At 49.1% G+C, this 14408-nt stretch overlaps 1 protein-coding gene across 2 annotated transcripts in view; it reads left to right on the top strand.

Annotated features, from left to right (window-relative positions):
* LOC131208997 (breast cancer anti-estrogen resistance protein 1) overlaps positions 1-14408 on the top strand; it is an 88545-nt gene that overhangs the window by 39401 nt on the left and 34736 nt on the right. For both annotated transcript variants that reach the window (XM_058201995.1, XM_058202074.1), the window contains exon 2: positions 6062-6205. In XM_058201995.1, the coding sequence (XP_058057978.1) occupies positions 6062-6205 (144 nt within the window). The remainder of the gene's footprint in view (positions 1-6061; positions 6206-14408) is intronic.

Raw genomic sequence — 14408 nt, 5'->3', positions numbered from 1 at the left:
CGGCCACACGGGGATCGGGAAGGAGCCGAAGGCACGAACATTCCCAACCGGAGCGAAGGAGGAACATAATGACGACGATGTTTTATTTCCGTCAGCCTCCGTCATTGGGCTGATCGGTCCACCGCCTTGTTTACATCGATTCGGCCATTTGTTCCGCCCGAGGGATTGATCCACCGTGCCGGGGGAACATGATTTCGAAATTATGCCACCTTTTTGGAACACCCTGTCGTGAAATCAATTTCACGATCTGTTTGATCCGATAGTGTTATTTATTGGTTAAAAAGAAATGGTGTGACAATTTGTGTTCGAGCTGCCAAAACCCAAACTATTGAGCAACGCCAAAACCAATCGCCAGAGGGCCGAGAAGTCGCTCGGTTGAATATAAACGTGATTTTTATCGATATGTGGGGCGGCCGGGCAACCCTTTGCGCTGGGTGGGCCTCGGCGATCAGCGATACGCGGTGTGTTGGTGTGGTTTGTCAGCAGCACCAGTCCCCGTGTAACCTCGATCGACTTCTACGAACTGCTTGACGAGCAAACAGCGCGCCCTGTGTCGCGTGTTTACTCGCGCACCCTTATCTTATCGCGAACCGGCCACGGAACATTCGTTCGAAACACCTTGGCAAGGTGATCGAAACGACGATGGCGAGCGGCCGTTCCACGTAGAGTCACGTTGGCTTCATTTTATCGTTTGGGGCGCGATAAGAGAGAGAGAAATTAGGTTGCTGGTAGGACGCGCGTAGGCCAGTAAGATGCGAGAGCCAACGTTCAATCGAACCGATTGTTTCGTTCTACCCAACAAATGGGGCCAAAGTGGTGCCAGACGGGTCGCGCAGAAAACTGACCAACGATTCCAAACGTCAGCTGCCTAAAATTAACTCCGTTCGTTAAAACTGACCACCGTTAACGTTGAACGCGTTTCGATGACGCAGACCACGCGCATGTCCTCTTTAAAATGTTCCGCGAAGACACAACCCCCCCGAACACATGACGGCAGACATCGAAAGCCGGAAATTACAAATTAGGCACAATTTGAGTCTGCGCGAAATGGGGTTCGATCTAGGGCCGAACCGACGGCCCCTCGTACCAAAACAGGAACGGAAGCGTCACAATGCTACTGCAACAAAGTAATTAAGTGTGCAATTTTATGCTATTCCTCCAACGATTCCCTACCAGCGCTCCCCCCCCGGAGCATGTTTATCTAACGAGCGGAGAGGGGAGCGGACACTAGGAAATTGATTTCTTGCAACCCAAACACTGTGGGGGTCTGTGTTTGCCAATGGCAGCTGAAGAGGGAATTTGCCAACCCCTATCGCCGGCTGGCGGCGATGCTTCGGTTCGGTGTTTAGTCTTCCAATAAACCCTACAGGGCCGCCAAAGACGCCAACCGGGTGCACCGTTTGCAACAGTCGCTTTCCGGTTGCGTTACGGAGAAGCACCTCCTTACTCCGCCACATTTTTCCGGCGGCCGGCCGACGACTCTGAGCGGTGGAATTGGATAAATCAATCAACAGTTATGTTTACTTTGGCTGCCAGCACGGTCCACGATCTGTTCGACGGAACCTCCGGCCTCGAACGACCAACTGGCCACCATGGCACGCTCACCCGGTCGGTTGGTTTCCGGATCCCGGTGTGATGATGGGTTTTTTGTTGTGACTTCATTCAATATTCCGAGCACGGACCAACACGACGGACTCGGAGATTGACAGTGGAACCGCTCCCAGAAGGGCTGTTCGGAAGCTGACCAGGATCGGGCCCGAGCAAGGTCTATTATTGCTCTAGGCTTGCGCTACGAGGCGCGGGATTTGGTGGCAATTACCCGGGACTCTGGTCGGTGCCCAAATGCTGGTTGGATTACGGAGGTCCCGGGTGCTTTGGGGAGGGATAAAGTGAATAAATTTCAGACCCGATCCGTGACACCGATGCCATAGCCGCTGTCGAAGGCGAGCACGGTTGAAATTAATGACATTTTGATGTGTGCGCAGGGGAACGATGAGCACCTGCTGAGTGCTACACGCCAAGCCCTGAAATGGATGTAGAAGCACTTGGAAAGTGTGTCCCCAACAGCAGCATCGGCGCAGCACCAATAAGATTTAGTTGATGGGGAATGTGACAAGAATCTGACTATGCTGGGGCCCCATTTTGAGTAGCTTCCTCTTGGGGGTCCATCTCCTCCGGGCTCCGGGTGTTGCTGCGTCATGTTTAGGATTGTTTTGGTGTGATTTCACCTTTACTATTCGAGACGAGACCTCCTCCGAACAGTTCTGTAATGTGTTGCATCCGGCCACTTTTCAACCATCATTTTTAACAATTATCCAAAACAATAACAAAATATTTTGTTAAGCTTCACATGGTCCAAGGAATCGCATCGCAAAGAACAGAAGCAGTGTCAACGGGAAGAAAGATTCAGACCGCGGCCCAAGAATTGACCACAGCGCCCCGCGGTGTCGCTAGGTGTCCGAGACAACGCTCCCCGGCCTCGGCATAGCCAATAATTATAATCTATCTAATCGTACCGATAAATAATGTAATTCACCCGTCTGTAAGCCTCGTATTTCATTATTAGTATAAATATATGCGCCCAAGAAGACCCTTTGATGCTGGCGTCACACGATGAGCCTGACTTGGGCTGTTGGAGCCCGAGAAGGGCTACGCTTCCCGGCTACGCACGGGAATCTTGGATAAAGTCACGAGTAGCGGCCCCTCTACGTTGTCGCCGTCGTCGTGTGGTCAATTTAGTCGTGATCCAGCCCTGGAATGGCCCTTCGAATGGTGACCTTAAAGGTCCGTGGGGGCCTAAGGCTACGCCGCCGTGGTATTATTGCCTATTTTCTCCACGTTCTCCGCTGGACAACGGTGGGTTTCTCTTCGGAAGATGGAATTAATTAGTCTCGGACCACACGACGGCGGCGGAGGATTATGTTCTAACGAATTGTGTCCATTATTTATGCGTGCGTACGGTGGGGCGATGCTACGCTGTGCTCTGCCGATGCACTCTTATGGTTGTTGGGCAAACAAAACAGAACAAAACATGTTGGAACCCACACAAATTCGATTATCAAATAGTGCTCGCCGCTCGTCGCGATATAGAGAAAGGTTTCTTTCGTGGCGCTAGCTCGCTAATGGAATTAAAAATGTATCCGGAGGTCTCAGACGCCTTACCTCTTATGCTGCAGGAGTGAAAGTTCCTATTGACTTGTGACCTCGTGCGCGCTGGCATTGTTAAGAATCGCTGCACAATGAGCCGGTAAAGGTCAATGGTCGTAATGTTTGCTGATGTTTGCAGCAACATTTTGCGCGACCATCGCTTCAACACGGTTGGCAGCGAGAGCCGCGGCACCAAATGAAGTGGCGCAAAATGGCGTCTAGCAAAACGATGGCGCCACGGACGGAACGGATGACTGCTTACATCCAGTTAATTATATGCTAATGAGCTCGGTGGCGTTTTATTTATAAATCTGTTTAATAGTTCGTGCAACGCGTAGGCTCGATGATGATGCTGTTGCTGCCGTTGTTGCAGGCAGAAATCAATGACCAACTCCGTAGCCCACACACGCCAGTTGATAATAGTCCTATTAACACTTGGGAGTGAAAAATGTGCCTCCAACCGCTTCCACGTTCTGTGTGCGGCTGTGTGAGAAGTGCACAGGGTTGGCCGCTCCCATTATTAGCGATCATAATTGTTGATGTTGCCCGGTGGGTGAACAATGCTTCCACACGAACGCCGCCATCATTCATAAGCATCATCGCCACGATTACCCTTCTCTACTCGCCATCACGGCGCGTCAACCCGCTCGCGACAATGGCTGTGGTTGCCATTTGCCCATTTGATTTGATTTTATTTTAGTTCTCTTAAATTCTTTTTAAAAGGCTTTTAACACTCATCATCATTCACGCGATTATGATGAAGCGATATTTGCATATTTTCTATTGTAGATCCGGCAAAAAGCACGGGTTGACGCAGTGATGATTTATGGTGCGCGCGTGAATGGACATAACAATTACCTTTTTTCACATTATACATTCATGTTGCAATATTTTTACACTCTCCACTCGGTCATTGAAATTAAACTGATTACTGCACGAAAAAAACATGTTTTATTCTATTCTCTCTACCACAAACAAACTCTTCGTTTACTATTCGCAATTGGCTGCCAAAATCTCAAACATTTAATCGGTGTGCTTCGAAACAACAAAATCCATTTGTTGGCAAGTTTTGTGCAAACAAAACCTGACATAAATCAAATCGCACTGCTGCGGCCAGCGCGGCACAGTTATGTTGGCTTGTTTGTGGCTTCCATAAACTTTATCCACTTTTTGCCGGTCCACCCAAAATTACCCAGCCAGAAAGACGGTAATGAACGGCTGCAAAAGAACAAACTGAAACTACCGAATTGTGCAACCGGCGGAAAGGAATGGCGGACGGATATGTCCGCCAAGTTACCCAAAAACTGATGGTGCGCTGTGGTGGTGGTTAGTGTGAAAAATGTTTCTGTTTTTGGAAATGTTTTTTGTGCTCACGTAAGAGAAAAAGATGATGAGCGTCGCAGAAATGCTGAGCGAGCGATAACAGCCTAAGGAGCTGGTGGGTGATGGGAGAGGAACACGGTGGGCCAAGTGGGATACGCGGCTAAAGATGATTCCCCCTTATGCTAAAGTGATTTTTGTACAATCATCGTTATGATGGCCGTCATCGTTATTGCCGCAATCTTGCTGTTTGCATCTGTTAAACAACTTAACCACTTTGCAATCCGCTTCTTTAAGCTTCTTCATCCCAGACGCAGCGACCGGATCTTGTTTAACCTCAAGTGATCATCTGTGCTCGATGGTGGAAAAGATTCGTTCGGAACGACGCCTGACAAACGAGCAAAAACTGCACACGACGATGATGCTGCTCGCGGAGTTGCAAAATGAAGCCGTCTCGATAGAAAGTGGGAACGGAACGAGTTCCGATCATTTACGCGGCGTGTATTTCGGGATGCGTTCTTTTTTTGCTGATCGGCAGTGTTCCGTCCGCCCCCCCCCCGGGGACCATAAATTTCCCCACGCAAAGTGCCTGTCAACTCTCTCTCTGGAAGCTGACGATGGCTGCCGTAGAATGCTGCAATCGGAACACGACCATAAGTCAACGCGCGCGTCCCACGGAAATGGTGTGTCAAAATGTATGCCTTCCGACGACAGATAAATTGGTCGACGTGCAAATTCACAGCAACAACAAACGGACGTCCACGAACTTTGGTTAGATGCTGTTTCTTCGAGACGGTGGAGTTTGTTTGCGTTTCCTTCTTTTTCTCCGCCTGGACACAATCAGACGGCAAACCGAGTTTCTTTTTTCCACTTTTTAGAATGTCATTACACTAATTGAAAACCGATCACTTGCAACTTGAGAACCAAAACCTTCGGCATCCGCCGCTGTCTAATGCTCTGCGGTTGCCTTCGATTCCAATTTTGTGGCGTTAAGTAATAGTAACATGTTTCAGCCCCAATTTCGGCCTCCGGTGTCACATTACTTCAAGTCCCAACGTACGATTAGCCTGTTTGAAAAATCACTACACTCCGCGGTGTCGGCGACAAAATGGCCACAGTCAAAAGATGAAAGCGACGTTTGTTTATTGTTGTTTCTTCTTCCGCCAAAGGATGCTTTCCCTCTGATTCGGTTCCCGAGTCGAGGCACCATAAACGGTTCTTTGTTTGATTTACTTTCGGAGACTGTGATTGTTTGTTGTACGACTTTTCGGTTGAACTCGGATCCTACATCCTGAGAAAGTCGGACGTTCTTATGCCGAATTGCACGATAGAAAACGGAAACTGTGGGACCACCCCGAGGTGATCGTGTTTCAGAGACACGAAGCGAAGCGAAAAATGGGTCCCAAAAGTTCGCTTAACATTTGTTGTCGTTGCCAGACTAATGTTTACACTATTGTGCACTGCGGAACACTCCACCGGGGCCAATCGCACGGAAGTGTCGAACCAGCCGAGCAATTCTAACATACGACGACGGCGACAACTGCATTGCGTGTTTTCTAATCTTTATGTCTTGCTTCTTCTCTCCCATTTGCAGAAACTGCTGGCCAAGGCAACCTACGACAACATCGCCGAAAGTACGGACGAGCTTGCGTTCCGCAAGGGCGAAATACTGACGGTCATCGAAACCGACACCAACGGGCTGAAAGGATGGTGGCTTTGCCAGCTGCGGGGTCGTCAGGTAAGTCAGATCCGTGCGTTTTATGATCCCGCATCGTCTCGGTCGTTCTAGAACTCGAATTGACGCTGCGAAGCCTGCGAAGTAAAGTTCAGATTCACCTGCCCGGTTTCCCATGGAAATTAATCCCACAGGAAGCCCTTGACTAACTCTAGTTCAACGGAACGGCGGCCTCACACGCCCCAGCGAGTGGTCTAGAATTAAACGAAACATATTCTGAATGCTGAAGCAGCAGAAAGGCAGGGCCGCGCATGTAAAATGGCCCAGGGTTTTTGGGAGAACCGAAGAAAGTCACTAGGTGTGGAATAATTTATGACTGACTTCGGCGCGTACCTGTGCACGTTGGCCGTGATTGCCCCTCGACCTCGCTAGCCCTCTAGTGGCCTGGTACTAAGTGAGGAAGCGCAGGAACCATTTATACGCGGCCAGCTCGCTGACCGCGATGAGGGCCTACTTCGAGCTGAAAAGGCGTGTTTAATTATTCAACAGATGATTAATGACGGGCCGCGGGAGAGGTTCCCGAGGCGAATGCTGCTGCTCCTGGGTTCCGCCACAAACAAGGAAAAAGTTCACAGGATAACTCAATTAGTACCAGTTTCATCAAAGTACTGGTCTTGAGCCACTCCGGTGTCCCGCGCGTTGTAGCGAGGGCTCGTTAATGATGGTGTACACAAGCTGATTTTTGAAATTGAGTAAGGCCCCATTCCGTGAAGTTTGTCTGAGGTCACTTGCAGACGTTCCGTTGCTGCTGAAACCACCTGTCGCGAAGGTTCGGTCTTGTGACGAGTGGCTTGTTCAATCATCAAACGAACGCAGCAGCGGAACTCATCGAACATCAAACGGTAATTGAAATGGTGGACGGATACTCTTGACACAGGGTTGCTTCGGTACACCGTAGCACCACCCCCCGGGAAGAGGATCCGCGTTCCAAGACTCCCGGCTCGTTTGTTCAAAGGGGGAAAGAAAATTAATTTCGACAAATCTGCTACTTCCCTGATTGTGGAAGCGTTTGAAAAGAAGCACATAAATGGTGCTTACATTTCGTTGCTGGTCGCAAAGGGAGAGAGAGAGAGAGTCCACACGTCGGAGAAGTATTGACCGGTGAAGCTCGGTACAGTTGCACTAAAGTGTGTACACACAAAATTAATCTGGCGCTGGCGTATTTACCTTTTAGCCATTTCCTTTTTCGGCCTTACTTGAGAGAGTTTGCTTGCCGTTCGTTCGAATGCAGAACGCCCCGAATGGAAATATGTAAACATATGCCATGCGAAAAGGGACTCCGGTACAAATCCGGCAGTCCGGATACTGCCTAGCCTGACCTCTCCGCTGATGCTAATCGGATTGCAAACGGTTAGATGTTCACTTCGGTAGTTGGCCGAACGAAGGATGTTGAAAGGAAGCAGGCAGCACCAGCACCCTGAACTTTGTCAATTTACTGTTCCGTTGATTGAAAGTATAATCTTTGATGGCCACAACCCTCCGGGAATTGGTTCGGTGGAATAATTGACTACTAAGGCAGATTAAAGCCTCTTTCCCCGTAAGTGGCAACCCAAATGTATGCCTCTTTTCTTCGCATGTGTTTAACAATTCTATATAACGTAAGCAAAAATAGGTTTGCTGTTAAATTAAATTAAAGGACTTTGTAATTCGTTAACCTATATTTGATCCGCCGAAAGCAACATTTTCTTTCAAGGCTTCAAGGCTTGAAAATAAATATTTATCCTTCCGCTTAGCTTAAAAAAAACCCAACAAAATCGAACCTCGATCATTTGTAGGCCGTTTCCGTCCATGAGCCTCCCCTCGTCGCAGCTGTGTTAATACAATTTTGCCAAAATTGACACGCGCGTTCCAGGGTTGGCATTAAAATTTACAACATTTAAAGTAAACGAACCTTTTTTCAGGTTCGCTCTGCGATACCTGACCGTACTGTGCGGCTGTAGCGCAGACTCGGAGCCAGGAAATTAATTTGGACATCCGGGCGAGAAGCGAAGCAAGGATTATTGGGGTTAGCTCCGTACCCTAGCGAAGGCGTGGAGCATAAAGCATCGGCAGGGTTAGAAGACGCACACACACATGCCATGCCGCCCGGGAACCCTATCATTAAATTTGAATTTCATTGTCTCCCCGGAAAAAAGGGCACGTACGTCGAATCTTTCGTAGTCGGCTCTAGACGTCGGCACCCCGTCATGGGAGATGGTTTCTTTCCCTTTCGTTAGCGCACGAAAGCTCGCGGAAAAGGGACTCGAAACAACGGCTGGAACGGCGGGCGGGTCTTCTGGAATGTTGCGTCTACATTACTCTTCCAGACACTTTCAGGCGATGGCGCCAGACCCCCGTTCGCGCGTGTCGTGATGATCCCATAGTCCCGTACAAATGATGATCAATGGAAACCCGGAGGAACCACGTGTACAAGGAACTTCACTTACGGAATGTTGTGTGCGCACAGCAGGGCGGCTGGACGGCGAGATGGATTCCCAAAACCCTTGCGGTGCTTGTGGTTGATTTACGAGAGCTATGCACACGGCGTGCGTCCACGAGTCGTCGTCGTGACTACGACAATAGAACCAACTAGGACGTACCCAGCCGCGGCGTATCGATACTACATCGAATTAAACCGCACGAACCTGTAGCTAAACCGGCACCGGTTCCCTCAATTTTGTCTTTAATCCTCTGACTGAAGGACTCCGTTTTTGCGGGCGAATGGGAAAGTTGGCAGTGAAGTGTCCTGAAAAGATACGCGGGGCTTCTCTCCCCCTTTTATTACAACAAGGTTTAGTAATGAAATTAATTTTATTCTTCGTTGACTTCGTCGTGTTCTACACCCGTCGAGCGGCGGCGGGGCTTTATTACTTGTAGAATCACTTGTCCGCCAACACCAGGTCATAAGCCGCGCACTGCGAGAGATTACCCCAAGAATGGGACATCGACAGGAAAGGATAAAAAATGTGTCTCCTTGGTGCTTAGGGCACTTTCTGCTGCTGGTTGTGGAGAAATAGACAAGGCCATAATAATGACCAGAAAACAGAACACTGTTCAGGGAATGTAATTCCTAGAACTTGGTGCCCTCCACGCCGTGATGGGGGGGGAATCCTTTTTATTTAATTACGCCACTGCCCAGTAGTCAAGAGGATGCCACATCGCAGGATCAGTTAACAGGCTGATTAATCACATTTACCCAGCTTCTGTTTTAATTTTCAAACATTGTTTCATCCCCGGATCCCGGGACGGCAACAAAGTGGCTTACAGTCTGTGGAGTGGTTTCCCGTTTCTTCCGTCGTGTCACCGTCGATCCGTCACGAACGATTTCCATCTGCATCCCGTTTTTTTTAATCCCTTTTTCCCGCTTTGTTCTTCTGAGTTCCTGACAATTTATCGTCACCATCCTCGGGAAGAGGCCTAAACCCTTCCACAGGGCAGGCATCAAAACGGGCGTGGCTCACATCCGGTTCTCTAATCGTGGAATGCGGAAAGGACTCGACGGTATGGCCCGGCTTTTATGATCGTCCTTTGGGGTTTCCCTTCGGAAGGTGTGGTGGCCGCAACAAAAAGGATTATCAGTTTTCGGTTGAGTGTGTGCTTGTTTAACCGAAGATGTTGGTGCCGATAAGATTGTTTGTTTACCGTAGAGCGAGATAAATCTCCCGTCTATTGGCTGTATTGTTTGTTCTGAGTGTATGAATGGGTTTATCTTCATTCCCGGGGCCCTTTATCCTCCGCACTGTGCCAGTGGGGTTATTCCCGTTTGTTTATGCGTATCTCTTCTGATTTATTGCTCAGAATTAGGGATTTTAAAGCAGTATTCATTAGGGTTCCATAATTCCCCAAGGTATCAAGTTTCCAAGAAACTTGCAGTACAAATAGGCTTAATTGCCTACATAACCCGGATCGATGGGATTGGTTCGCTTGACGTGCGGTGATAATTATTCACACTCCCAAGGATCAGCATCGATGCGTGGCATGAGGACCGCAAAACAAGTACATACCATTAAAGTGCCCTCCTATGAACTGTAATTTGCTTCGTAACAAGCAGGAGAACGGTTCTTCAACCAGACACTTCCCGGTAAACAACGTTTTGCGTCAGAACGTTACAAACTTACAACTCACTCGGAGCCCGTGCCTTCCCGTACCTGCTCATTGGCCAACGGTTAATTGACTGACACATGGCAGGGCGGCGAGGAACCGTTTGTTTTTCCTCTAATTATCCTCCCAGCTTAAGATTGAAGGGTGAAAAGGTTACGCTCACAATATCACTCTGCAGACGCTCGTCACATCCCAGGATATGCCGCCTGAATGTCTGCTCGTGGCCACGGTAATTGAAATGTTTCCGCACAGTTCGAACGCCCAACAAGAAAACGGCGACGGCGGCAGCGGGGGCTTAGGGAAACTTTGCACCGAAGCGTTGAGATGCTTTTCTCTTACCCTCGGTGGCTGCGATGCTTCCGATCCTATGGGCTATGGTCGTCCTCTAATTCCATTACCGGGGCGCGAAGGCATGTCCAGAAACGGTACACGTTGTCTTCAGTATCACGTAGCGCCGGAGACAGCTGGCTGAGTTTCCACTTCAACCGCTGGCGGAAAAAAGGAAAAGTTGACTGCGAAAGATACGCAAAGTGCAGGCGCTGTCGTAATTAGATGCCACCGGCGTGCATAAACAATGTATCGCGCATCACAGTACGTGGTGTCTACCTTTGCCGATAGCATAAAATGGCAACTGCACGTGCCGACCGGTACCGGTGCATTTACTAGGCCTTTGATTCTGCCATCATCTTCAAGGAGACCAATTTGGGTGATGGGAGCAGCCCGAGATGAGATAAACTTCAAAGTTGGAATTAGATTTTGTCACCTTAAAAAACTCTTTTACATAGTGTCCGGAAAAAAAACGCCAAGATCCTGCTTCGAATTATCCAACCGGTTCGTTAAGGAGATACGAATCAACCGTCGCAGGAAGTGAGCGTACGTGATGCTTTCTCTGACCGGAGATCAATCTAGCGAAACTGAAACTGCTGGCACGATCCGATCCGTAGACACGGATCCATTGCATGCATATTTCCATGCATATCTCATATCGTCTTCGTCGTCACTCAATTTTCACCACGGCAGCTGACGGCGCGGTAATGGATGGCGGTGTGCTACTGGCGTTGCTGCGTGACGTGGCTTGGCATCTCGTAGGGCTCGTGCCACGATGGATATCGCTCCCGGAATCCAAGCAAAACACCATCAGCGGTTTCCTTCTTCACGTCAGGGCGGATCCGGTAGCTACTGCGCCGGATCGTAACAGCTGCCACAGATGATACATCCCGATATGGTTCCATCCGACGCTGCTGCCGCTGCCACAGAATCACAGAGCCAGGGCGCAGTCAATCACATAACCTCTCGACGACGCCGGCGGATCTCGCTGGAACGCTGGAAATATGCGGCCCTAGATGACAGCTGTGCGCCGCGTATATGCAAGCGAAGGCGTTTTGGGAAGCACATAAACAGCGATACAAGCGCCGTGCGGGGTTTTATGATTCCATCGATGGTGGAATAAAAAACTACTCATGCTCGATTCAGCTCAGTCGGCATTCTATTGTTGCAGTGCCCTCTTTTACAGCAACGCGCGTTCTACAACGACGAGGGTTCACAAAACATATTGTGATGAACAGCAACGCCCACCAAAGAGGGACTTTATTCCATAAAAAAACGGTTCCTTAACCACTTCATAAACCAGCTTGTGTATGATTGAGTGATTTTGTGGCCCGCACTGTGTGATGATGATGGGCCGGCTAGGTGTCAAGTTACTGTGTTGTGGCAACCCGCACATCGCACATTAATTGTGCGGCCACGTTGCGAGCGAAGGGTGCCTGCAGTTGATTTGAACTTTTTACTCTCCATAAACGAATCAAAAATCAATTCCGACCACTGGTTGACGTGTGGAAATTTATTCACCGCGGCCACGGGAGCACACACAGGACGCTTGATGAGGCTTAATTTCAGCGACAAACTGCAGTCATTATCATTTATTAATTTACCGATTGCGGTTAGTCTGCGGTGTTCCGTTACGTTCCGTTCGCCATTTCCTGCGTGTCTGTGTCCGTTCGTTTCGATCCTTTGATCCTGTATCGCCACACCAACGAAGCGATTGATATTCGTGAAGCGTTGTTCGTAAAAATTAGAGTCACGGAGGCGTTCCTTGGTTCCAGAGGTTGCCGGTGTCTTCAGCATAAGTCCTTCATCTTGTGCAACGCCATCCGCCCGCGAGTTCCTTCCTTGACGCCCACGGTATTGCGAAAGAACAAATATTGCTGAACTCCCCAGGTGCAGAGCCCTGGTCAATGAGCCTTGTCGCGGATAGCGTTTTATGAATGAACGTGCCCGGTTTAAGGGAAAACCTGATCCCGCTGACTAATTTATCGCCTATAAATATCGACCCACGTGTGGGGCTGGTTCATTGACTCGAGTTGTCAACCCGTCCTCGAGTGGGTGACAATATCCTCCTCTTCGACGGGGACGGGGACGGTCGTAAACTTGCACACAGAAGCGTGGGGACTGATTCATAACTATTTCCTGTGTAATGCAACGGACCGTGCAGAAACGTGCGCGACGGTGCCATGAATAATGGTGGAGTTAATTTCAGCAACTGTTTCTACGACCATAGGCCATGGTACCGGCTCCTAAGACTAGGGCCTGATCTGTGGTGTAAGATTAATGCCTCACAAAGCACTGTTAGGCAACGGCACAGCTCACTAAGCCATTCGGCAAACAAATTAACGTATAATGTACTGCTAGGTTACCGTGTTCTTGGCCTCAGCACCTTAGAAATTCCGAGTAAACGGATTGGGGTTGCGGTTGGTGAAGGTTTAGGCTTAGAACCTGGGCAAAATGAGGTACTTTTGGGGGGTATCACCTCATCCCGCGCCCTCAAAAATCCTCGCACGTTAGCAGGCAAAATCTTTGTTAATTACAAATTTCGGGAACTTACCGTTTGAAGCGGGGCCATAAACCTGATCCTTGGAGACGCCCCCTCGTTTGGATCCTTTTGAAGGCTTCACTCCTCGAATTTGCGGTTTCTTCCTCAATATCTTGACAGCAATTGCTGCTGGCGCCGCTCAACTAACGTCTGTCTTGTGGTTTCATCTCTCCCAGAACTGATGGCGTGAAAGTGCCAAAGCGGAAAACGGATCGAATGGCCCTGGATGTATCCAACGTGGCCACGTCTAGACGGTGTTCGTGAGGCTTAATGGCCCTGCGCGCGGTTCGAGGAAAAGAACCCACAAAAATGAAAGGATCCAAAGGATCCAGGAACAGTAGAGCCCGACCATTTACGGACTCATTTTGGCCCATCAAGCTCAATTCAATTAAAATCCTTACACCTTCATCTGGCCAACCGAATGGGAGGACATTATTAAGGAATTTGATTAAAATCGGCGGTTACGTTCCTGTCCGTTCTGGTTGAGCCTTTCACGGGTTCTCAGCCCTTAACGTCCACTGTTTTAGCTCGGGGCGCGAGGCAACGATTAACCTCAACTTTTAATCAGCTCGCCGGCCCGCCACGACGGCCACTGATACTAATAATAACGCCGGGACGGCGACGGAATGGGCCAGACATGAAGAAGGGAACGTTAAAATAATTAGAACCACTTCTGATGGACTGGTGGGGGTCCAGTCTCGACAGAAATCAGGCGCGCCGTTTTAAAGTGGCGCTAACGATTAACGACCACATTTCAAGTCCAGTTTGGACTGGTTCTGATAGGGCACTTAGCTTCTGGTTCTTGTGTGTGTCTGGTTTTTTTCAGTGTGCTGGAAGAAGCCGATTGAGTGATTGGAAGGTGGTGATGGACTTTGCACCAGAGAGAGAGTCCTCGATCACGCACGAGGTCCAACGCTTCGCGCAGACCTGGCGCTTGATAATAATGTTGCAATCAATACTCCACCATTACGGGACATGATTTACACTTGTTATTGAAGAAATGTGTTTTAAGAAATGGCGTTAAAAAGGGAGTTCAAAACTGGCAATTTTCTCACGTTGCCAATTTGATGTTTTTTTTCGATTTTTAGCATTATGCTCACCACTGTACGTGCACATTCCTTCGCGTTTCGTGACCGCGCCATCGACCGTCGATGAACTTTACTGCTGCACATCATAAATAACGAACTCGTCTCTGGCGAGCGTGGACTGGATCGTGCAAAAATCACGCCTCTCGCATAATTAACATATCAAACAGCA

Source organism: Anopheles bellator, chromosome 1, assembly GCF_943735745.2.
Source record: "Anopheles bellator chromosome 1, idAnoBellAS_SP24_06.2, whole genome shotgun sequence".
NCBI lineage: Eukaryota > Metazoa > Arthropoda > Insecta > Diptera > Culicidae > Anopheles > Anopheles bellator.
Note: the sequence above shows the minus strand (reverse complement) of the source record. Positions and strands in the feature narration are given on the sequence as shown.